Source organism: Paramisgurnus dabryanus, chromosome 10, assembly GCF_030506205.2.
Source record: "Paramisgurnus dabryanus chromosome 10, PD_genome_1.1, whole genome shotgun sequence".
NCBI lineage: Eukaryota > Metazoa > Chordata > Actinopteri > Cypriniformes > Cobitidae > Paramisgurnus > Paramisgurnus dabryanus.
Window position 1 is genome coordinate 20,393,943 of NC_133346.1, and position 16,920 is coordinate 20,410,862.

General features: G+C 36.3%; 1 protein-coding gene across 1 annotated transcript; it reads right to left on the reverse strand.

The window, feature by feature from the left end:
- LOC135779616 (C-type lectin domain family 4 member M-like) lies at positions 1 to 2,262 on the reverse strand. Its single transcript, XM_065290396.1, has 5 exons — positions 2,105 to 2,262; positions 1,597 to 1,748; positions 471 to 545; positions 278 to 378; positions 1 to 200 (listed from the first exon to the last, which is right to left on the reverse strand). The coding sequence occupies exons 1-5, from the start codon at positions 2,232 to 2,234 to the stop codon at positions 41 to 43; spliced, it is 618 nt and encodes a 205-aa protein (XP_065146468.1). The 5' UTR covers positions 2,235 to 2,262; the 3' UTR covers positions 1 to 40.
- Between the last annotated feature and the right edge of the window lie 14,658 nt (positions 2,263 to 16,920).

Below are 16,920 nucleotides of genomic sequence, written 5' to 3' on the forward strand. Positions count from 1 at the left end.
ACAAAACAAAAATTTAATCTCTTTAATAAATTTGTGTTTTTCATTGTGTAACAAAATTACTAAACAGATTTTTGTTCTGGTGTTCAAAGATTCTCTTCTCACAGATCCATCTGTATATTGAATTACACTGATAATCAGTCCATCCTGATGCATCTGCTGCAGCACAATTATGATTGTAAGATGATCCATTCACCCAGAAACTGAAACACCAATGAAACAAAACAGTTTAAGAACTTTAAAACCTTCTGACGTTTAGGTAAATGTAATGATCTCTCACCTTAATGTCAATGTGGTGCCATCAACCCATTTCCACTCCCCTCCCTCTTTACTCAGACCAATCCAATAATTATAACCAGCTGTAGCCTTCAGCACAAACTCCTGTTATGATTCAATAATGATAAATTACAGACTAATACTCATATAAATTAATGTTAACATAAACATATTAAATCTCATTCTTCTGCACTCACTTGTTCCTCTTTGTTGTTTATAATCAGCAGATTTGCTCCTCTCTCTTCACAGTCTCGTCTGCTGTCACTCCAGATCTTTTGATCAGATGAAATGTAATAAAAACTGAAGTTGTAGTGAATCCATGTAAAGTTGTTAGACTGCCAAGCTGTTAAAACAACAACTGTTGTACAGTAACTGGTGTTTCATTGGGGACTTATTATTTATAATTTTGACTATATTTTTACTAATTTAATTTTTACTGCTTGATGCAATATTATACAATTATTTAGTTAATGGGGCTGGATGTTTATTACATTTACATTTAAAAATAATAATATATATTATAAAAAATATCAATAAAATAAAGAATGATTTTTATTTATAATGTACTTTTACTTAAAGTGCTACATTATTAGAAAATATCATATACATTCACAAAAAAATAAAGATAAAACACACAGCAGCAATCAACAACAAGTCTTTAAGAAACTCAAATAGTCCTGTAATGGTGAGTTTCTAAATGACAAGAGAAGGGTGGTATCATGATTTCCAAGGAACGGGACCCAAGTGCAAGGGTTTTGATGAACTCAAAAGGGGTTTATTTACCACAGAAAACAAAAGGCCCACATGGGAGAAAAAGGCATGACAGATAACAACAATTGACAAGACTAGGGCAAGCACACACAATTACAAGACTGGACTAACTAGACTTGACTGTGACTATTTTCTTCAACAATAAAACATCTCAAACAAACCAAACATACAAAACTATTCAACACAAGACAGAACACACTGGGGCCTTAAATAGGAAAAACTAAACAAGATTACGAGGAAAGGTCAGGTGAGGGGAGTTAACCAATAATGAATAATTAACGAGGAAACAAGGGGGCGGGGCAGAGACAAGACACTGCAGCACACTACCAAAATAAAAGGCCACGTGATACAAAACATGGGTACCATCACGATCCGGCCACATGACTATGAACAACTATGAATGTGTGTGAATGTATGAGGTGTGTTCGACTTTATAGGGGGCTGCGCAGACTGATCGGCGGCTGACTTGAACTAGTGGATGCCGGTTAGTAATTTTGTCTGACTTGAGCTGGCGATGAAGGCACGTGACTGTGTCATATGGTTTTAAAGTACCGCAAGAGCGTTTTGAGAGTAGCCGGCTAACTCAGCCGGTGCAGCCTCTCCAGAGCGGCTGCACAGAGTTCTGATGACGACACAGCTCTTCGTGATTGGTCGCCTCACTGATGACAGTTTAATCCAACCCATGAATCCAACCTTCAGTTCCACTAATAAACATTATAAATTCATGTTTTATAACAGGAAAAAACATATTAATATGCATAAATATGTTTTATTGTGTCGTGTAATAAAATAAAAATGAAAATACTAAACTCTGTTGGTATTTGTTATTTTAGGGCATACAGTATAAGCAGCGATTAAAATATTCGATATAAAATGTTTCTGGTTGCAACTTTTATTAAAAGGTTTGGAAAACATTTATGAATTCAAAGATTTTATTTGAAGATTTAATGATATTCTGTGTAAAAGTAGGCTATTATATAAGATACGAGAACAAACACCTATTAAAAGCACGGTGTTACAACTTTACATTTCAGAATTTCTTAAAGAAACTTGTGATTACCTTGTCTGACCGCTTGAAGTTCATCACTCTTTTTTCTGAATTTCTCTCTTTCTTCAGTCAGATTTGAAAGTAATCTCTCATTTTCTTTAGTCAAGTTATAGTTGTGTGTTAGTAGTTGTTTTCTTTCCATGGTGAAATAGACACAGATGACTATTACAGCAGTGAAGAGAAGAACAGACAGTAAACACAAACACACTTGAACTGATCTGTGTCTTCTGTTCTTCACTGAGGGGCTGTCCACACGGAGACGCGAATCACTGTATACGCATAAATTTGTTATCGTATTGGCGTTTCATCCACACGGATCCGGCGATTTCAGAGAGTGAAACCGCTATTTTTTGAAACCTGGTCCTAAAGTGGATAAATCTGAAACCGACACCCTTGCGGTTTCGTCTGTACAGCCAATCCGTATATTTTGTGAAGCGAAAACGTCATCACATCACGTGTCGGAAGCGTCCCACGTAACAGCAACAACAATAACGGCGGATTACGTGATTGTGTTCGTGCTACAGAAGCTACTAAAGCCTACTAGCTTTATTACAGCAAAATCTATTGCGTCTATGCAATTGTGGTGACCAACAAGCGATAATGGACAACACCATACGTTGGCTATGCGCATGCTCAAAGTCTTCTTCTCCGTGTATAGTGTATATCTGTGGCAGAATTACAGCGCCCCATACTGGTAGTGATGTTACCAGTGACACCGAAGCTCCGAAGCGTGTGTCAAAAAAACGAACCGATTTTCATTGAAGCTTTGTATCGAAGCTTGATTCGTTCTGGCAAAATCACGTGACCAATGACGTCCGAAGCTTCGTTTCACACACACCCACGTGACTGCTTCGTTATCTGATTCAAAGGTTTAGAATTGTGCGATGCGCGGCGCGCCCTCATGGGTTGTATTGGAGTATTACATTACACGGAATCGATTACTGTATAGTGAGTTTATGAGATATATATATATATATATATATATAGTAGTAAAAAGCCTTTTCTGCTTTACTTAATATCATGATATATTTTTTAATTGGTTCACACTTTATACTTTTGAGTCAAGGTCTATCCTTAATTTGTTTTTTGTTTGGAGTACCATTCGCATGAAATGGAACATGCTTTGGTCATGTATTTAATATATTGTTACATTTATTTATGAATCTATCCTTAATTTGTCAATCCATTATCTTTTGCATTTATAATTAATACGTTGTTTGGTTGTGGAACATGTTGTGAAACAGCACTTTCACCAGCAGAGGTCCTCATTGACCTCTGATTTGAAAAGCTTCGAGTAATGAACCTTTTTCCGATACAATTGGGTTGAAAGCTTCACTGCTTCAAGAAAGCTTCACTTCGCCATCACTACATACTGGTCCGGCATATATACTACACCGCTTTCAGTCGGTTTCAGTGGTTTCGTGTTTACGGATTATTTTTTTAGAGCAAGGAAAAAAAATGATCGGATAGGGAATGCACCGGCTTCGTGTGGATATAGCCTGAGACTCTTCCTGAAAATCACACACATCAGATTACATTTGTCTTTTCTTTCTCACTTCAATAAATCAACTGATAAATGAATGTGAGTACCTGTATGTTGCTGTCTCTCTGTACTCATCATCTCTGTGTTTATCATCACATCATCATTTCTTACAGCAGCTAAACTTTCATAGATGGCCACCATCATCTCCTCTCTCTCTCCTCTGTCCATTTGAGTCTCAGTTCTGATCACATCATCATAAATCATCTCAGACATCTCTGATCTCTTACAGTCAATGATAAGACTGTGCTGTAGTTTATTCCAGTAAAGGTTTATTTAAGTAAGCATCTGCTCTAAAAAAAAGTTGAGCTCTGAATCGTTGGGGGTAAATGTGTGAAGCTAAATCACGTGATATTACAGAAAGATTTCAGTGGTATTTTTACAAAACTGTTTGTACAGTTCCTCATAATAATTTAAATATACAAGAGTTTTGAGAGTTTCAGCTGCTGTCTGAAGATAAAATGATAGCTTTTCGACTGAAATGATGACTTTAAAGTCGCAATGAAATTGAAATGAAAAACTATATATATTTTTTTAATATTGTGGTATTATTAACAAATGACTTATCTGTGAGCTTCATTATTTTTTAAAAATTCGTGTGTGGTCATAATCTTTAATCAAAAATGCAAATCTCCTCCCCTCCTCAAAACGATCTCTCTTCACTTCCGGTCAAAAGTATGGCAGGTGGGCGGGGTCCGGGAGAAGATCGCAGCGATTAGCAATTAGCAACACGACCCAACTTCAAACGATCCAATCAGATCTCGATGGACAAATTCAAATCCAGCCCTGCCTTATTTCATCTCAAAAGCCGTTTCATTCGGATATACGTCACCACGGGGAAAATAAGGCAATCGCTACTTCCGTTTCATGGCGACTTTAAGACAAAACACATTGAACCGATTGCTTTGGCAGTGAACTGAACCAACTCACAAGCAAAAAACAATAACACTTAATATAGTCAAAATCAATCTTAAAATATATATTGGTGAAAAAAAACATGCCAAAATAAGCAGAAAGTTGAAAGTTATGCTGTACACACTACAGACTGCACACATTTTTTTAAACAGCTATATTTACCCGAACCCATTCGAAGCATTGACAACAACACCATTATACTGTAACACTATAAGCTTATTATATTTGTAAATAACCTCAGTTATCTCTTGGATTCAAACATTATAACTGTATTACTGCTGTATGTTATTCTAGCTTTATTTAATTGTTTTGCTCTTTTGGTTTAAAATATTCACTGCACATCAAACCGGAACTTACACTACACATCTCAATGTGAGAAGCTCATCATTATGTGACAGTCAGTGTGTCTGTACAAAGGTTTCAGATCCTAACGGCATTTGAATCATCAAACCTTAAATAACACAAAAAAATTAATAAATGTGTGACAGATGAATACACACAGATTGATTTTTTTACAATTCTGGATCACTATGATTGTATTTGGAATGCTTGTAGCAGAACAACAATGTACGTTTGTATTGCATCACTGTAATGCATAAATTAAAGAGGCAGAATTAAAGGGAAAGTAATTCCCAAACAACAGGGAACAAAACAATACACATACATTGTGGTGGCCATGAGGAATATGTCACCTTCAGCACCACGGAGAGTACCATCAGTGCCACCCAGAGGTGTTCAGGACCAAGGATAGCTCCTCTAACACAGGTGTGCAGTTTCCCCTCTGACAGGGAGCTTCAGCTTCAGGCACTTGGGCTCAATCAACAGCCACATACTGTAAAAGAGAACACAAAGGCCACAGAAGAAAAAAACACATGAAAATGTCTAGTGTACTCTGACTGGTCAGATGACCTACTCAACTGTTATTGGTCAACTGGGTTCCACGTGTGTTTGAAAGGTTACACCCCTGACTAGGCGTAGGTTTTCCGGTCCTGAGAATCACAGACATAAACGTAAAGAAACAGTTCTTTTTCTCTACAAACGATGGTGTCGTACTGCCTTACAAGTTTGAGCTCGTTTCAGAGAGTTCAGACGGCCGTTACGGTATAAACAATGTCCGTCAATGAACGCAATTGCATTTAGGTGTCTTTAACTTCAACTCGAACGAAGACGAAAATGTGTTGCAAAGACATTCAAAAGGTAATAATAATGTACTACATTACTGCGCAAACTATATGGAAACACTATGTAGCACATAGAAAATGTTCATTGAAATGATGATAAAACTATTTCATTTGTTCTACATTATTTTACTATAGTAAACTTTATTATGAAAGACTGCTTACTTATAAGTGCTATGTTATTACTTATTAGGTTTTAAGGAAAATGCAACAGGTTCCAGGGCCTTTTACCTGCGTGGTGATTCATCATCCAGGTTTTGTACACATTGTCTGAATGCCTACACACAAAACATATATATAATTGTACAGACTATGGGCCTTTGAGGCGGCACAGGACACTAGAGGAGTAAGTTGTTATATGTTTTATTACATTTTTAAACTAATAACATTAAAGTAGCATTATAGTAACAAAGTACCCAAAAGAACAAAAGATGCAACTTAAAAAACTTTTGACTGAGTACTATATTTTCTTTATTACAAATATAGATTTAAATGTTTAACAATATACAAATAAACATACTTTAGTAACCATATTGTACTCTTTTCTCAATAATTGTTCAATTCACTTCTTACAGATTACAGCTATCTATACAGATAAATGGCGTATCGAAGCTTTGTCAGCTGGTGCTATCTAAAACTAAACTATAGGGTTATCATCCTGTCGTGTGTTGTTCTCCAGAAACGCTTGGAGTTTCCTGATCAGACAGGTCAGTATGTTGGCTTCCGATGACCCCTACACTGAAGCCTGTGAGATGGCATGCAATCACGTCCTCCTTTGAAGGTCTCTCAAACTGTGATGCCAGGTCCATTGGAACTGGGTCCTCCAATACCTCATCAAACTAAATATTGCAGTCAATAAATCTTATGCTTTGATCATTTGTTTCCCTGATTCATACATTAAGTTTTTAGTATTTTTTAATATATTTTAAATAAAAATATTACTGCTTACAGTATGTCGCTTGTGTTTTTACTTGCCTTGTTGCAATGTTTTTCCCTTTTAGACTTTGGGAACATAATCTTGTACTTTCCCTCTGCTGCTTTTGTTACTGCTTACTGACAGTTTGCATTTATATTGTAGTGGATGGCTGCAAGATACAACATGTAAAAAGAGAAACAAGCAATATATTTAAATGTAAACACTACTTTATTTAATACAATTACTTAAATACCTGCACAGCATTCCAATAAATGGGAAAACCACACTTTTTTCTGCAAATCTGAGAATCAGGCTATGAAAGGTGTCCACTGATGATGGTGATGGAAAAATATTGAAACGATGCTACTGCCTGGGTTCCTATGATTATGCAGAGAAAAAAACTTTGTCATCATAAGTTATACATTTAATACTGGTAGTGGTATCACTAGCCAAATACCTCAAATATACCTTTGTTCCTCATATGCCAGTCTGACTGCTTGTACTGTGTGCCCACTGATGTTGCATGTTTGGCATTTTACATCACGTCTACTGCTGCCTACAATGTAGAAGGGGGTGTCCGGCTGTGATTCTAGGAGACAGACAAATAAAACAAACATGTAAAATTAGGCAAAAAGACATTGTAACAATAGAGTAAAACGACTATAAATCGTTAGACTTTTCATTAAAATGTTCATATTTTACATGCCCCAACATTAGCAACACACATGACGTGTTTACTTTGTTTCAAAATCTAAGAAAGCTTAAAGTAAATTCAACTGTAAAATACATATAAACAAATCATCTGTACTGAGAGTTTCTTGAGTTTGATCATGAGAACAAACTTTACCGGTAACAGTTTAGCTGGTAACCTAGCAAGTTTGTAAATGCGTCTAAATCAACATCTAAAAACTAATTAAAACAACAAAAACAACCGATAGTCTGCATAATTCAACATACATGTGGGTAAATATGGTACGTGGTTTATGAAATACAGTATTACAACACAAAAAATTGCTTGCAAGTTCGCTCTACACGCACATAATGTTAAGCTCCGGTAACGTAAAAGGTAAAGAGTAAAGATGAATACTTACAGCCAGTGATCTAGAAGTGTACGGTAATCCAACTTCCAGGAGGAGACGTTGCGTAAATCCAGCTTCAAATTCGTTATGGTTCAGGAAGCAGTCATTGTGAAAATGGCGTGAAAATATAAACAACTTCTGACTGGATTGTACCGGAACCGTAATAAATAAATTCTAACCACTGTTTCCTGATGTCCTTTGTGGAAGGCCATAAAGTGCTATTTTGCCCTCGCATCTAAAGAAACAGCATCTACTTGACATATTTTAATCACTTAAAAAACAAGAGTTTACAAACACACTCGAAACAGGGACTTCCTAGCTTCGCAACTTCCGTTCCCTTCAGCACTTCAGTCTTGTCTATGTCACCAATCCCAGAAAGTAAACTGTTGCCTACAACAGTGTTTTGTAGTTCTAGAATTTTGGAGACGATAACTCGCATCATCGTTTTCTTTGGGGTATGTACTTTTTTAATAATGTTAACATGTACTAATACACACCTACACACAAAAGGATGTTTAAAAATGTGAATATTATAATAGATGCTCTTTAAGGGTGAATTGCCCTGCTGAAAAAATCTATAAAACCATCACAGAAAATTCTAATGGTTTCCATTAAAATACCAATAGGAACCATTACCTTTTACCATTAAAACCACTACACTGTAGTGTGTTTTGGGCCATATTCCATTAGAACCAATACATAGAACCAGTGCATACCATTAGAGACCAACAAAGACCAATAAACTGTAGTGTGTTTTGGGCCATATTTCATTAGAACCAATAAAATTCTCAATAAAACCAATAGAATTTCTGTGATGGTGTCTATTTTTTTAGGAGGGTGTATAAACATAAATTAGAATGGATAGCCTCAGTTTAAGTTTATAGTAATATATTAGCATTTCAATATTTAAATATTGTTAAACTATGATCGGCAGCATTATTATTTTTTTTAAATTGGAATCAGATGGTGTGGTTCCTTACAACATGTCCAGGTTATAATTTTATATGTTAAAGCCACAATGTTAGACATAATAAAAAGATAAATAGAAATTGAAAAATAAATATTATATAAATATATGCTACCATATAAATTTGAAATTACAGTTTAGTATTTCACAAAAATGTATTGTATAACAAAAAACTCAATAATTAAATACAATTATTAAACAAACTGGTGCTGGTGTATTACTTCATGAGCTTATTTCACTGTAAGATTCTTTTCTCACAGATCCATCTATTAGTAAGAACACATGAATAATCAGTCCACCCTGATGAAGATGTTTCAGCACAGTACTGATTGTCAGATCTGGGGTATCCATTCCTCCAGAAACTGAAACACCAATGAAGCACAAGAGTTTAAAAAAACTTTAAAACCTTCTGATCTTCAGTTAAATGTAATGATCTCTCACTTTAATGTCAATGTGGTGCCATCAACCCATTTCCACACCCCTCTCTCTTTACTCAAACCAATCCAATAATAACCAGGTATGGCCTTCTGCACAAACTCCTGTCATAATCAAACAGTGATAAATTACACATTAATACTCATATAAATGAATGTTTACATTACACAAACAGATTAAATCTCATTCTTCATCACGCATTCTTTGTTGTTTATAATCAGCAGATTTGCTCCTCTCTGTTCACAGTCTCGTCTGCTGTCACTCCAGCTTCTCCACACAGATGAAATGTAATAAAAACTGAAGTTGTGGTAAATCCCCTTAAAGTTTTTAGGCCACGGATCTGTTGAAACAACGGCTCAGATATTAACTTTGTCAAGTGCTGAAAAATACACAATGCTATATCCACCTTTGACTGTGGATAAGACAACATTTATATTCTTTTAGCTCAATTGGTAGCTCATTGTGTTTGCAGCACAAAGATCATGGGTCCCAAGACAACTCATTATGGAGCTGCTGGATCTTCTCAGACCATATTCTCTATCTAACTCTCTCTCTCTCTCTCTCTGTTCATTGTAGATAGGTTGCCTTTTATTGAAAGCATTAACCAATGGCAATCAATAAGGCATTAAACAGAAGTAACTGCAGCTGCTTGCCAATCAATTCTGATTGTAGTACCTTAGTATAAAAGTGTATTAAATAATTTTTAAAAGTCGTTAAATCCATGTCAAGAAGCGGCACAAGTGTCACAATGGGATAAGGAGGGTGGATGATTAGCGAGGGATACCCGGTTCATCTTCCTGTATTACTGACAATTTGATAATTTAATTAATAGTCTATATTTTACGGATAACTTAAACTATGTTAAAATAAACATTACTGGAATAATTCGAGGAATGCTGCATTTGCATAGAACGTGTTGTCTTTCTTAACGCGGAGTGGAAGTCTTTCTGAAGTGAAAAATCGATCCCTGAGCAATCGATCCAAAATAATTCAGCACCTTCACTTGGTGTACTAGACCAGTGGTTCCCAACCTTTTTTGCCCTAAGTACCCCCACAGCCCTATCAGTAAGGCTCAAGTACCACTTCATCGAAACTAAACCTAAGTTGTGTTTTAAAGACAAATAATTAGTAATATTTATTAATTTTAAACATTAAAGCAAAAAGCACTGACTGATGAAGCATGTTTATTTCAACAAACCACTATCATTGCGATCAGTGTTTGCATTTTATCAGCTCATTTGCATTTTAAAAGACACACCCAAAAACGGCACATTTTACTCAGCCCTACAAAATGGCAATTTTGACATGCTATAATTAATTATCTGTAGGGTTTTTTGAGATAAAACTTCACATATGGACTCTGGGAACGCCAAAGACTTATTTTACACATTAAAAAAATTCATCATATGTCCCCTTTAAGGGCCAGATTTACTAACAGCTTGCGCAAACCATCATTTTGTCGTTAAATAACGACTGAACTAACTAAAGACATGCAGTAGATATTTAGCTCTGAAAAGGTGTTATTTTTGCGACCTTATTGCATTTGCGGATGTTTTCCTTTTGAAGCAACATTAATGCGAGGAGAGTATTACATTTTGCCAGGAACATACTTAAAAAATATATATAGAGTTTGCCATGCCAAGCTATGTTTAATTTGCTGGAGAAAATAGGAGGAGAAGTCAAATCAGGTATTTCAAAACTTCTTTTACCGTTCATCTTTCGTCTTACTTTCACTCAGCTGGAATTTCACACTCCGCAGTCCGCATTTTCATTGCGATGTCCTGCCGAGTTCTCTTATTTGCGACCCTGTACTAATTTGCGCTGCTCTTAGTAGATTGCAATGGTCATTATAGAAATGTGCATATGTCATTATTGTGCCTGTGTATTTTATTTGCGCCTTTGTAGTAAATCACACGCAAATTATCCGCTTATTTGGAATTGGGCTCTCACGTCCTTTTTAGTAAATGCCCTAAATTTACTAATATCTCAATTTAAGTTACTGATAATTAAAGTGTGCAAATAAGTTAAATTATTCTGTTCAAATATAAAGAGAAACAAAATGTGTTAAGACATTCTTTATAAATACAAAAGACATCATACAGGAAAATATATGTTAGCCAAAAACAATGCAAATGTTTTTTTGCATAATTTGAAAATGTAATGGCAGCGGGAATGAATATTATAACATTATTTGAACATTATTTACAGTTTATAAACTTTGTGTCTTTAGAAACTATTCAGGTTCATTGAAAATAGTCAGATCGTTCTTGAGTTGGACATCGCTATTGCGTTTTGGATCATGCAGCGCATTTACTCTTGACGGCTAATTATATTAATGATGAGATTAAAATTACAAAGTTTTCCTTTTTACAATGCTTTCCTCACAAAAATCAATCTTAGGTAAATGACTGGACAAACGAAAGACATTTTTATTAAAAGTAAATGAGATCAAAGCAAAATGTAAATCTTTTTGCGTACACCCTGGAAACTCTTCACGTACCCCCTGGGGTACGCGTACCCCCGGTTGGGAATCACTGTACTAGACTATATAGATATCTATCTATCTATCTGTCTATCTATATATCTAGTCTATATCTTTTTCTTTATCTATAATCTGCACATAATCTGAATATTGTAACTTTAGTCTACTACTTGTCTCTCACTCTCAATGCTCTCAAGGCGTCCTTTGGTAAATTCTCTCCCCAAGGTGACGTAATGCAATGCATTGTGGGGGAAAAGAGAATCGTTGCAAACTTCTGTAAGATAGTACCTACTTTTGCGTATTACAGTATAATCCGTTTTGTGATACTCAACAACATAAAATACAGTGGATAACAGTTTAAATGTTTATTACCAACAAGCAAATTGCACAAATTCGTTGAAAAATGTCTACGAAATGACAGGTACCAGGTAGATTTTTGGTCCCACTCTGCCCCTGCCATCATAGATGTTGGCTCTTGCAACCTCTTCCTCATCCCAGTCAATTGCCATAGTTCTAATACTATGCTGAGGCTACCTTTCATCCACTTCTCCCCAATGTGACGTCATTGCCGAATTGCGTAAAAAAACTTTAATACCAAAAACATTTAAAAAATGGTCTTAAAGAGACATTTTAAAAATGATATACATATCTTGAGTGATTTATGTACCCATTAATCGACAGTGGTGGTCAGGCACGTGCACACATAGACATCAAAGGGGGCTTGAGCACCTGCCCTTTTTATTCCTGGAGAAAAAGTGCCCTTTTTTTCTGGGGTGCTTTTTAAAAAAAATAATAATATGATCTTTATTCATATAACAACTGATGTCTGTCTGTTTCTTGTGTTTTTTACTTGTTGCTTATTTAATTTAACATGAATTTATTCAGAAATCATTTAAATGAGATTTAAACTCTTATATAAAGAAAAATAGCGCTTGTAGCACACAAACGGTTAACAGATGAGTCCCGCCTCCAAAATTCAAATCGCTAATATGATTGGCTTTACCTTTCCTTAGTCCCGCCTCTCTAACTTACTTCGCTTTATGATTGGTCTGTCTACACTCGTGCTGCATCATTCGCGCTTCAAGCGCCAAAGCTCAGCCTGCCCTGAACGAGACGCGATCATGTGCATGATTATGCAGGCAGCTACCGGTAAGTGTGTGAGGATGAAAGCATTCTTATATTAACAGTTTTATGCACAAAATATTGGACACGTTGTTACACATAACGATTCAGGGACATTGTTTTCCATGGCAATCCCATATTAACCTGAAGAGTTGCAAACTTGTAACAGTGTAGTGTATGTAGTTTAAATAGACTGCTCATAAAATAATAAAGCACAAACAATAATATAATTGCCAACTACAGTAGTAAGCTTTTTTGTTTGCGTTTTTTGTAATGTTAAATAAGTATAATGTGTTATACTGGAGTGCTGGAGTAGATTGGGAAGAAATCTGATGGTTCAGTATTTTACTTGCCCAGTCTGAATTTTCACTGACATCACAAAAAAGTTAAATATAAAATACAAATAAAATAGGCCTAATCTATATTTGTTGTTTCTGACATGTGTAACCCAAATAAATATGAAACCTAAGATTAAAGGTGCCATAGGATGTGTTGTCATAATATGTTAAATTGTTCTTTGACAATTACATAGAAGGTATGTTGCTTTATTTATCCTATCAAAAGATGGCGCCGACCAGTGTTGTGGCTTGCCGTCGCTCCTCTATGTTTCTTAGTTTGTTTGTTTTATATGTCCTTTTAAATGTTTTATTTTGTCCATGCCAGTCACTGTGGGTCTACGACCACGCTACCCTGTTTCAGATTCGTTCGCATGTTGAGGACTTGTCGATAGGCAGTGCAAACAAATGTGCCTTTTCCTTCAACACGCTGCCATCGTATCTTCAGCGCTCTTTGGAGGGATGTGTGTGCTGTAGGCTAAAGCGGCGCCGACGACGAGGGAGACGTGCAGGTGCTCACGTTAAGCAGAGACTTTTGCGGAGGTCTTGTGCTGTTGTGCTGTGGGAAACAGCTGGCGGCATCATGGATCGGGCAGCGGAGCCTCGGGGTTGGCGGTGTTCTCATTTGCTGTCAGTATATCCGGACGGAGGTTTGTCAGCGATGAGGTTTTATCAGGATGCAAAGTTTTCACCACATGTCAGAGGAGCAGACTTGGGCAATTTGATCGGTGTGAAGATGGTAAAGTCGAGCCTTATTTCAGCAGCCCCTACGGTTGCACAGACTTTACAGATGTCGCTTGTAAATGCACGCTCGATCTCAAACAAGACATTTATCTTAAATGACTTTATATTACATAATGTCTTGGACTTCCTATTTATTACAGAGACATGGATAAATCGGGATGAGTGTAGTCTTTGCGAGGAAATTTGTCCATCTGATTATATGTTAATAAATACACCGAGACTGATGGGTCGTGGCGGGGGTTTAGCGACTGTTTGCAAGCAGCAGTATAAATGCCGCCGTTTATCGACCGCATGTTATTCGAGCTTTGAGGTTCAGTTATTAAGACTTGAGTTTTATAAGTCTGTCCTGGGAGTAGTTGTTTATCGACCCCCAAAGTATAGCCAAGTTTTTATTCAGGAATTTTCTGAGTTTTTATCTACTATTTTATTACTGTCTGATCATATTTTAGTTGTTGGGGATTTTAACATTCATATCTGTTGTCCTGGAGAAGGAGTTTTCTAATCTGATGGACTCACTTAACTTTATACAACATGTACTTGGTCCCACACATGAACAAGGACACACTTTGGACCTTGTTTTTTCTTTAGGTTTGTCTATCTGTGATGTTGCTGTAAATGATGCCTGTATTTCAGATCATCTGCCTGTTACTTTTAACGTAAAGGTCCAAAGTGAGAAGGTGGAGCAACAGTTTTCCTATAGACACTCCCGTACAATCACGCAGTCCACACCACAGGCGTTTGGTGATATTTTTAGTACTTGTTCTAATGTTTCATGGCCTGAGTCTGTAGTTACTACGACAGACCCAGATGAGTTACTTACTGTTTTTAATTTTGTGTGTTCTGAAATTTTAGACACTGTTGCTCCATATAAGATCAAGCATAGTAAAGTTAATCATCAGCCGTGGTTAAATGAACAAACTCGGACTCTCAGACAACAGTGTAGGCAAGCAGAACGGGTTTGGAAGAAGGAAAAACTTGTGATCCATCAACAGTTTTTACGTGATTCACGGGTGGGATATCAAAAGGCTGTAAAGGATGCTAAATCAGCATTTTTTTCCAAAATTATATCACAGCACTCGAAATCACCAAAAATTTTGTTTCAATCGATTAATAGGTTTCTAAACCCAAACACTGTCTCAATACCACCATCCACTGAGTGTTGTGAGAAGTTTTTAAATGTCTTTTTAGATAAAGTAAACTCAATTAGATCTGGGTTTCAGGACCGAAATGAATTGTCAGGAGGTATTTTTAGAAATGTTAGTACGTTTGATAAGTTTGATTTGGTTTCAATTAAAGACATCAGTCTTATTATTTGTAAATTAAATCGCCCAGCTGCTAGTTGGGACGTTTTACCTTTTGATTTGCTGGCCGCGACATTTGATTACATTGGGCCTTGTATTACTGCCATGGTTAATTGCAGTCTTTATACAGGCATTTTTCCTTTAAGTTTTAAGCAGGCGGTTATCCAGCCCCTTCTTAAGAAGCCCTCTCTCGACCCGTTGGATTTTACAAATTATAGGCCCATTTCAAAGCTGCCTTGTATCTCTAAAATTTTGGAAAAGGTAGTTTTATCTCAGTTAAACACTTTTTTGGCTAGAAATGAGGTGTTAGATGTCTTTCAGTCTGGTTTTCGGGCAGGACACAGTACTGAATCAGCTTTACTGCGAGTCTCAAATGATTTATTACTTATTGCAGATTCAGGTAATGCTGGGGCTCTAATTATGTTGGATCTTAGTGCTGCTTTTGATTTAATTGATCACGATATTTTAATCAATCGTTTGCATGACGTTGTAGGGCTGAGAGGTATGGTTTTAAAATGGTTCTCCTCATATTTAAGGGGTCGTTCAATTTGTGTCAGGGTTGGGGATTTTTCCTCCCGGCCAGCTTCTCTTGATTGTGGAGTACCTCAGGGTTCAGTTCTGGGTCCTATTCTCTTTTCTTTATTTTTGTTGCCTTTAGGCCAAATTTTTAAGAAATATGGTATATTTTATCATCTATATGCTGACGACATTCAGATTTATTTACCGATTGGAGCTGGAGGATCAAGCCCTACTTTATCCCTGGTTGCTTGTTTAAAGGAGGTGACTACTTGGTTAGAGCAAAATTGCCTGCAGTTAAATGCAAGCAAGTCTGAGGTCATGGTGTTTGGTATGAATAAGGACGACATTAGTTTAACGGACTTCCTAGGTACATGGGAAACATATGTTCAGCCTAAAATAAGAAATTTAGGTGTAATCTTTGATTCTGCACTTATGTTTGACCATCAGATTAAAAACGTGGTAAAAAATTGTTTTTTTCAGTTAAGGACTATTGCGAAATTAAAATCGTTTTTGTCTGTTCCTGATCTGGAAACAGTTATTCACGCATTCATTTCTTCACGCTTGGATTACTGCAATGCTTTATATACAGGCGCCAGTCAATCTCTTATTTCAAAATTGCAGCTGGTTCAAAACGCTGCAGCAAGGCTTCTTACTGGTACTAAGAAAAGGGAGCATATTACACCAGTTCTGAAAAGGCTCCATTGGCTCCCTGTGAAATATCGGATACAGTATAAGGTTTTGTTATATGTTTACAAAGCTGTTCATGAGTTGGCCCCAGAATATATCAAGGATCTGGTGGTTAAGAACTCTGGCAGATCCCAAAGGTCTTTTAACTGTTTACTACTATATGTTCCAAGAACGCGTCTTAAGACGAAAGGGGATCGAGCGTTTTCAGTCGTTGGCCCTAGGTTGTGGAATGCTTTGCCTCCTGATATTAGATCTGCACCGTCAGTTGATATTTTTAAAATTCGTGTGAAAACTTATTTGTATTCTGTATCTTTTAATTCTTGATGCTCTATTGTATATTGTATTTTGTATGCTTTATTTCATGGTTTTAATTGTACAGTCCTTTGGCCTACGTTGTAGTGGAAAGGGCTATATAAATAAATAAGACTTGAGACTTGAGACTTATTAAGTGCAAAAATTATCCAGAAACGTTTTTACATGTCAATTTACAACCCTAGAATTTGTCATTTGAATGAAATGGTCTATTTTTGCCCTATTTGAAAGGGTCATGAATAATAATGTTGAGCTCTGCTCTGATTGCTCTACTCTGAGGCTCATGCCAGAAGCTC

Bases quoted from the DNA above. Each gene is read 5' to 3' on its own strand.
- LOC135779616 (XM_065290396.1), bottom strand. From the start codon at position 2,234: ATGGAAAGAAAACAACTACTAACACACAACTATAACTTGACTAAAGAA. The intron at 546-1,596 runs GTACTTTAAAAC...TCTGATCAAAAG, and splicing joins ACTCTCAAAACGCTCTTGCG to ATCTGGAGTGACAGCAGACG. The intron at 379-470 runs GTGAGTGCAGAA...GAATCATAACAG, and splicing joins TAAACAACAAAGAGGAACAA to GAGTTTGTGCTGAAGGCTAC.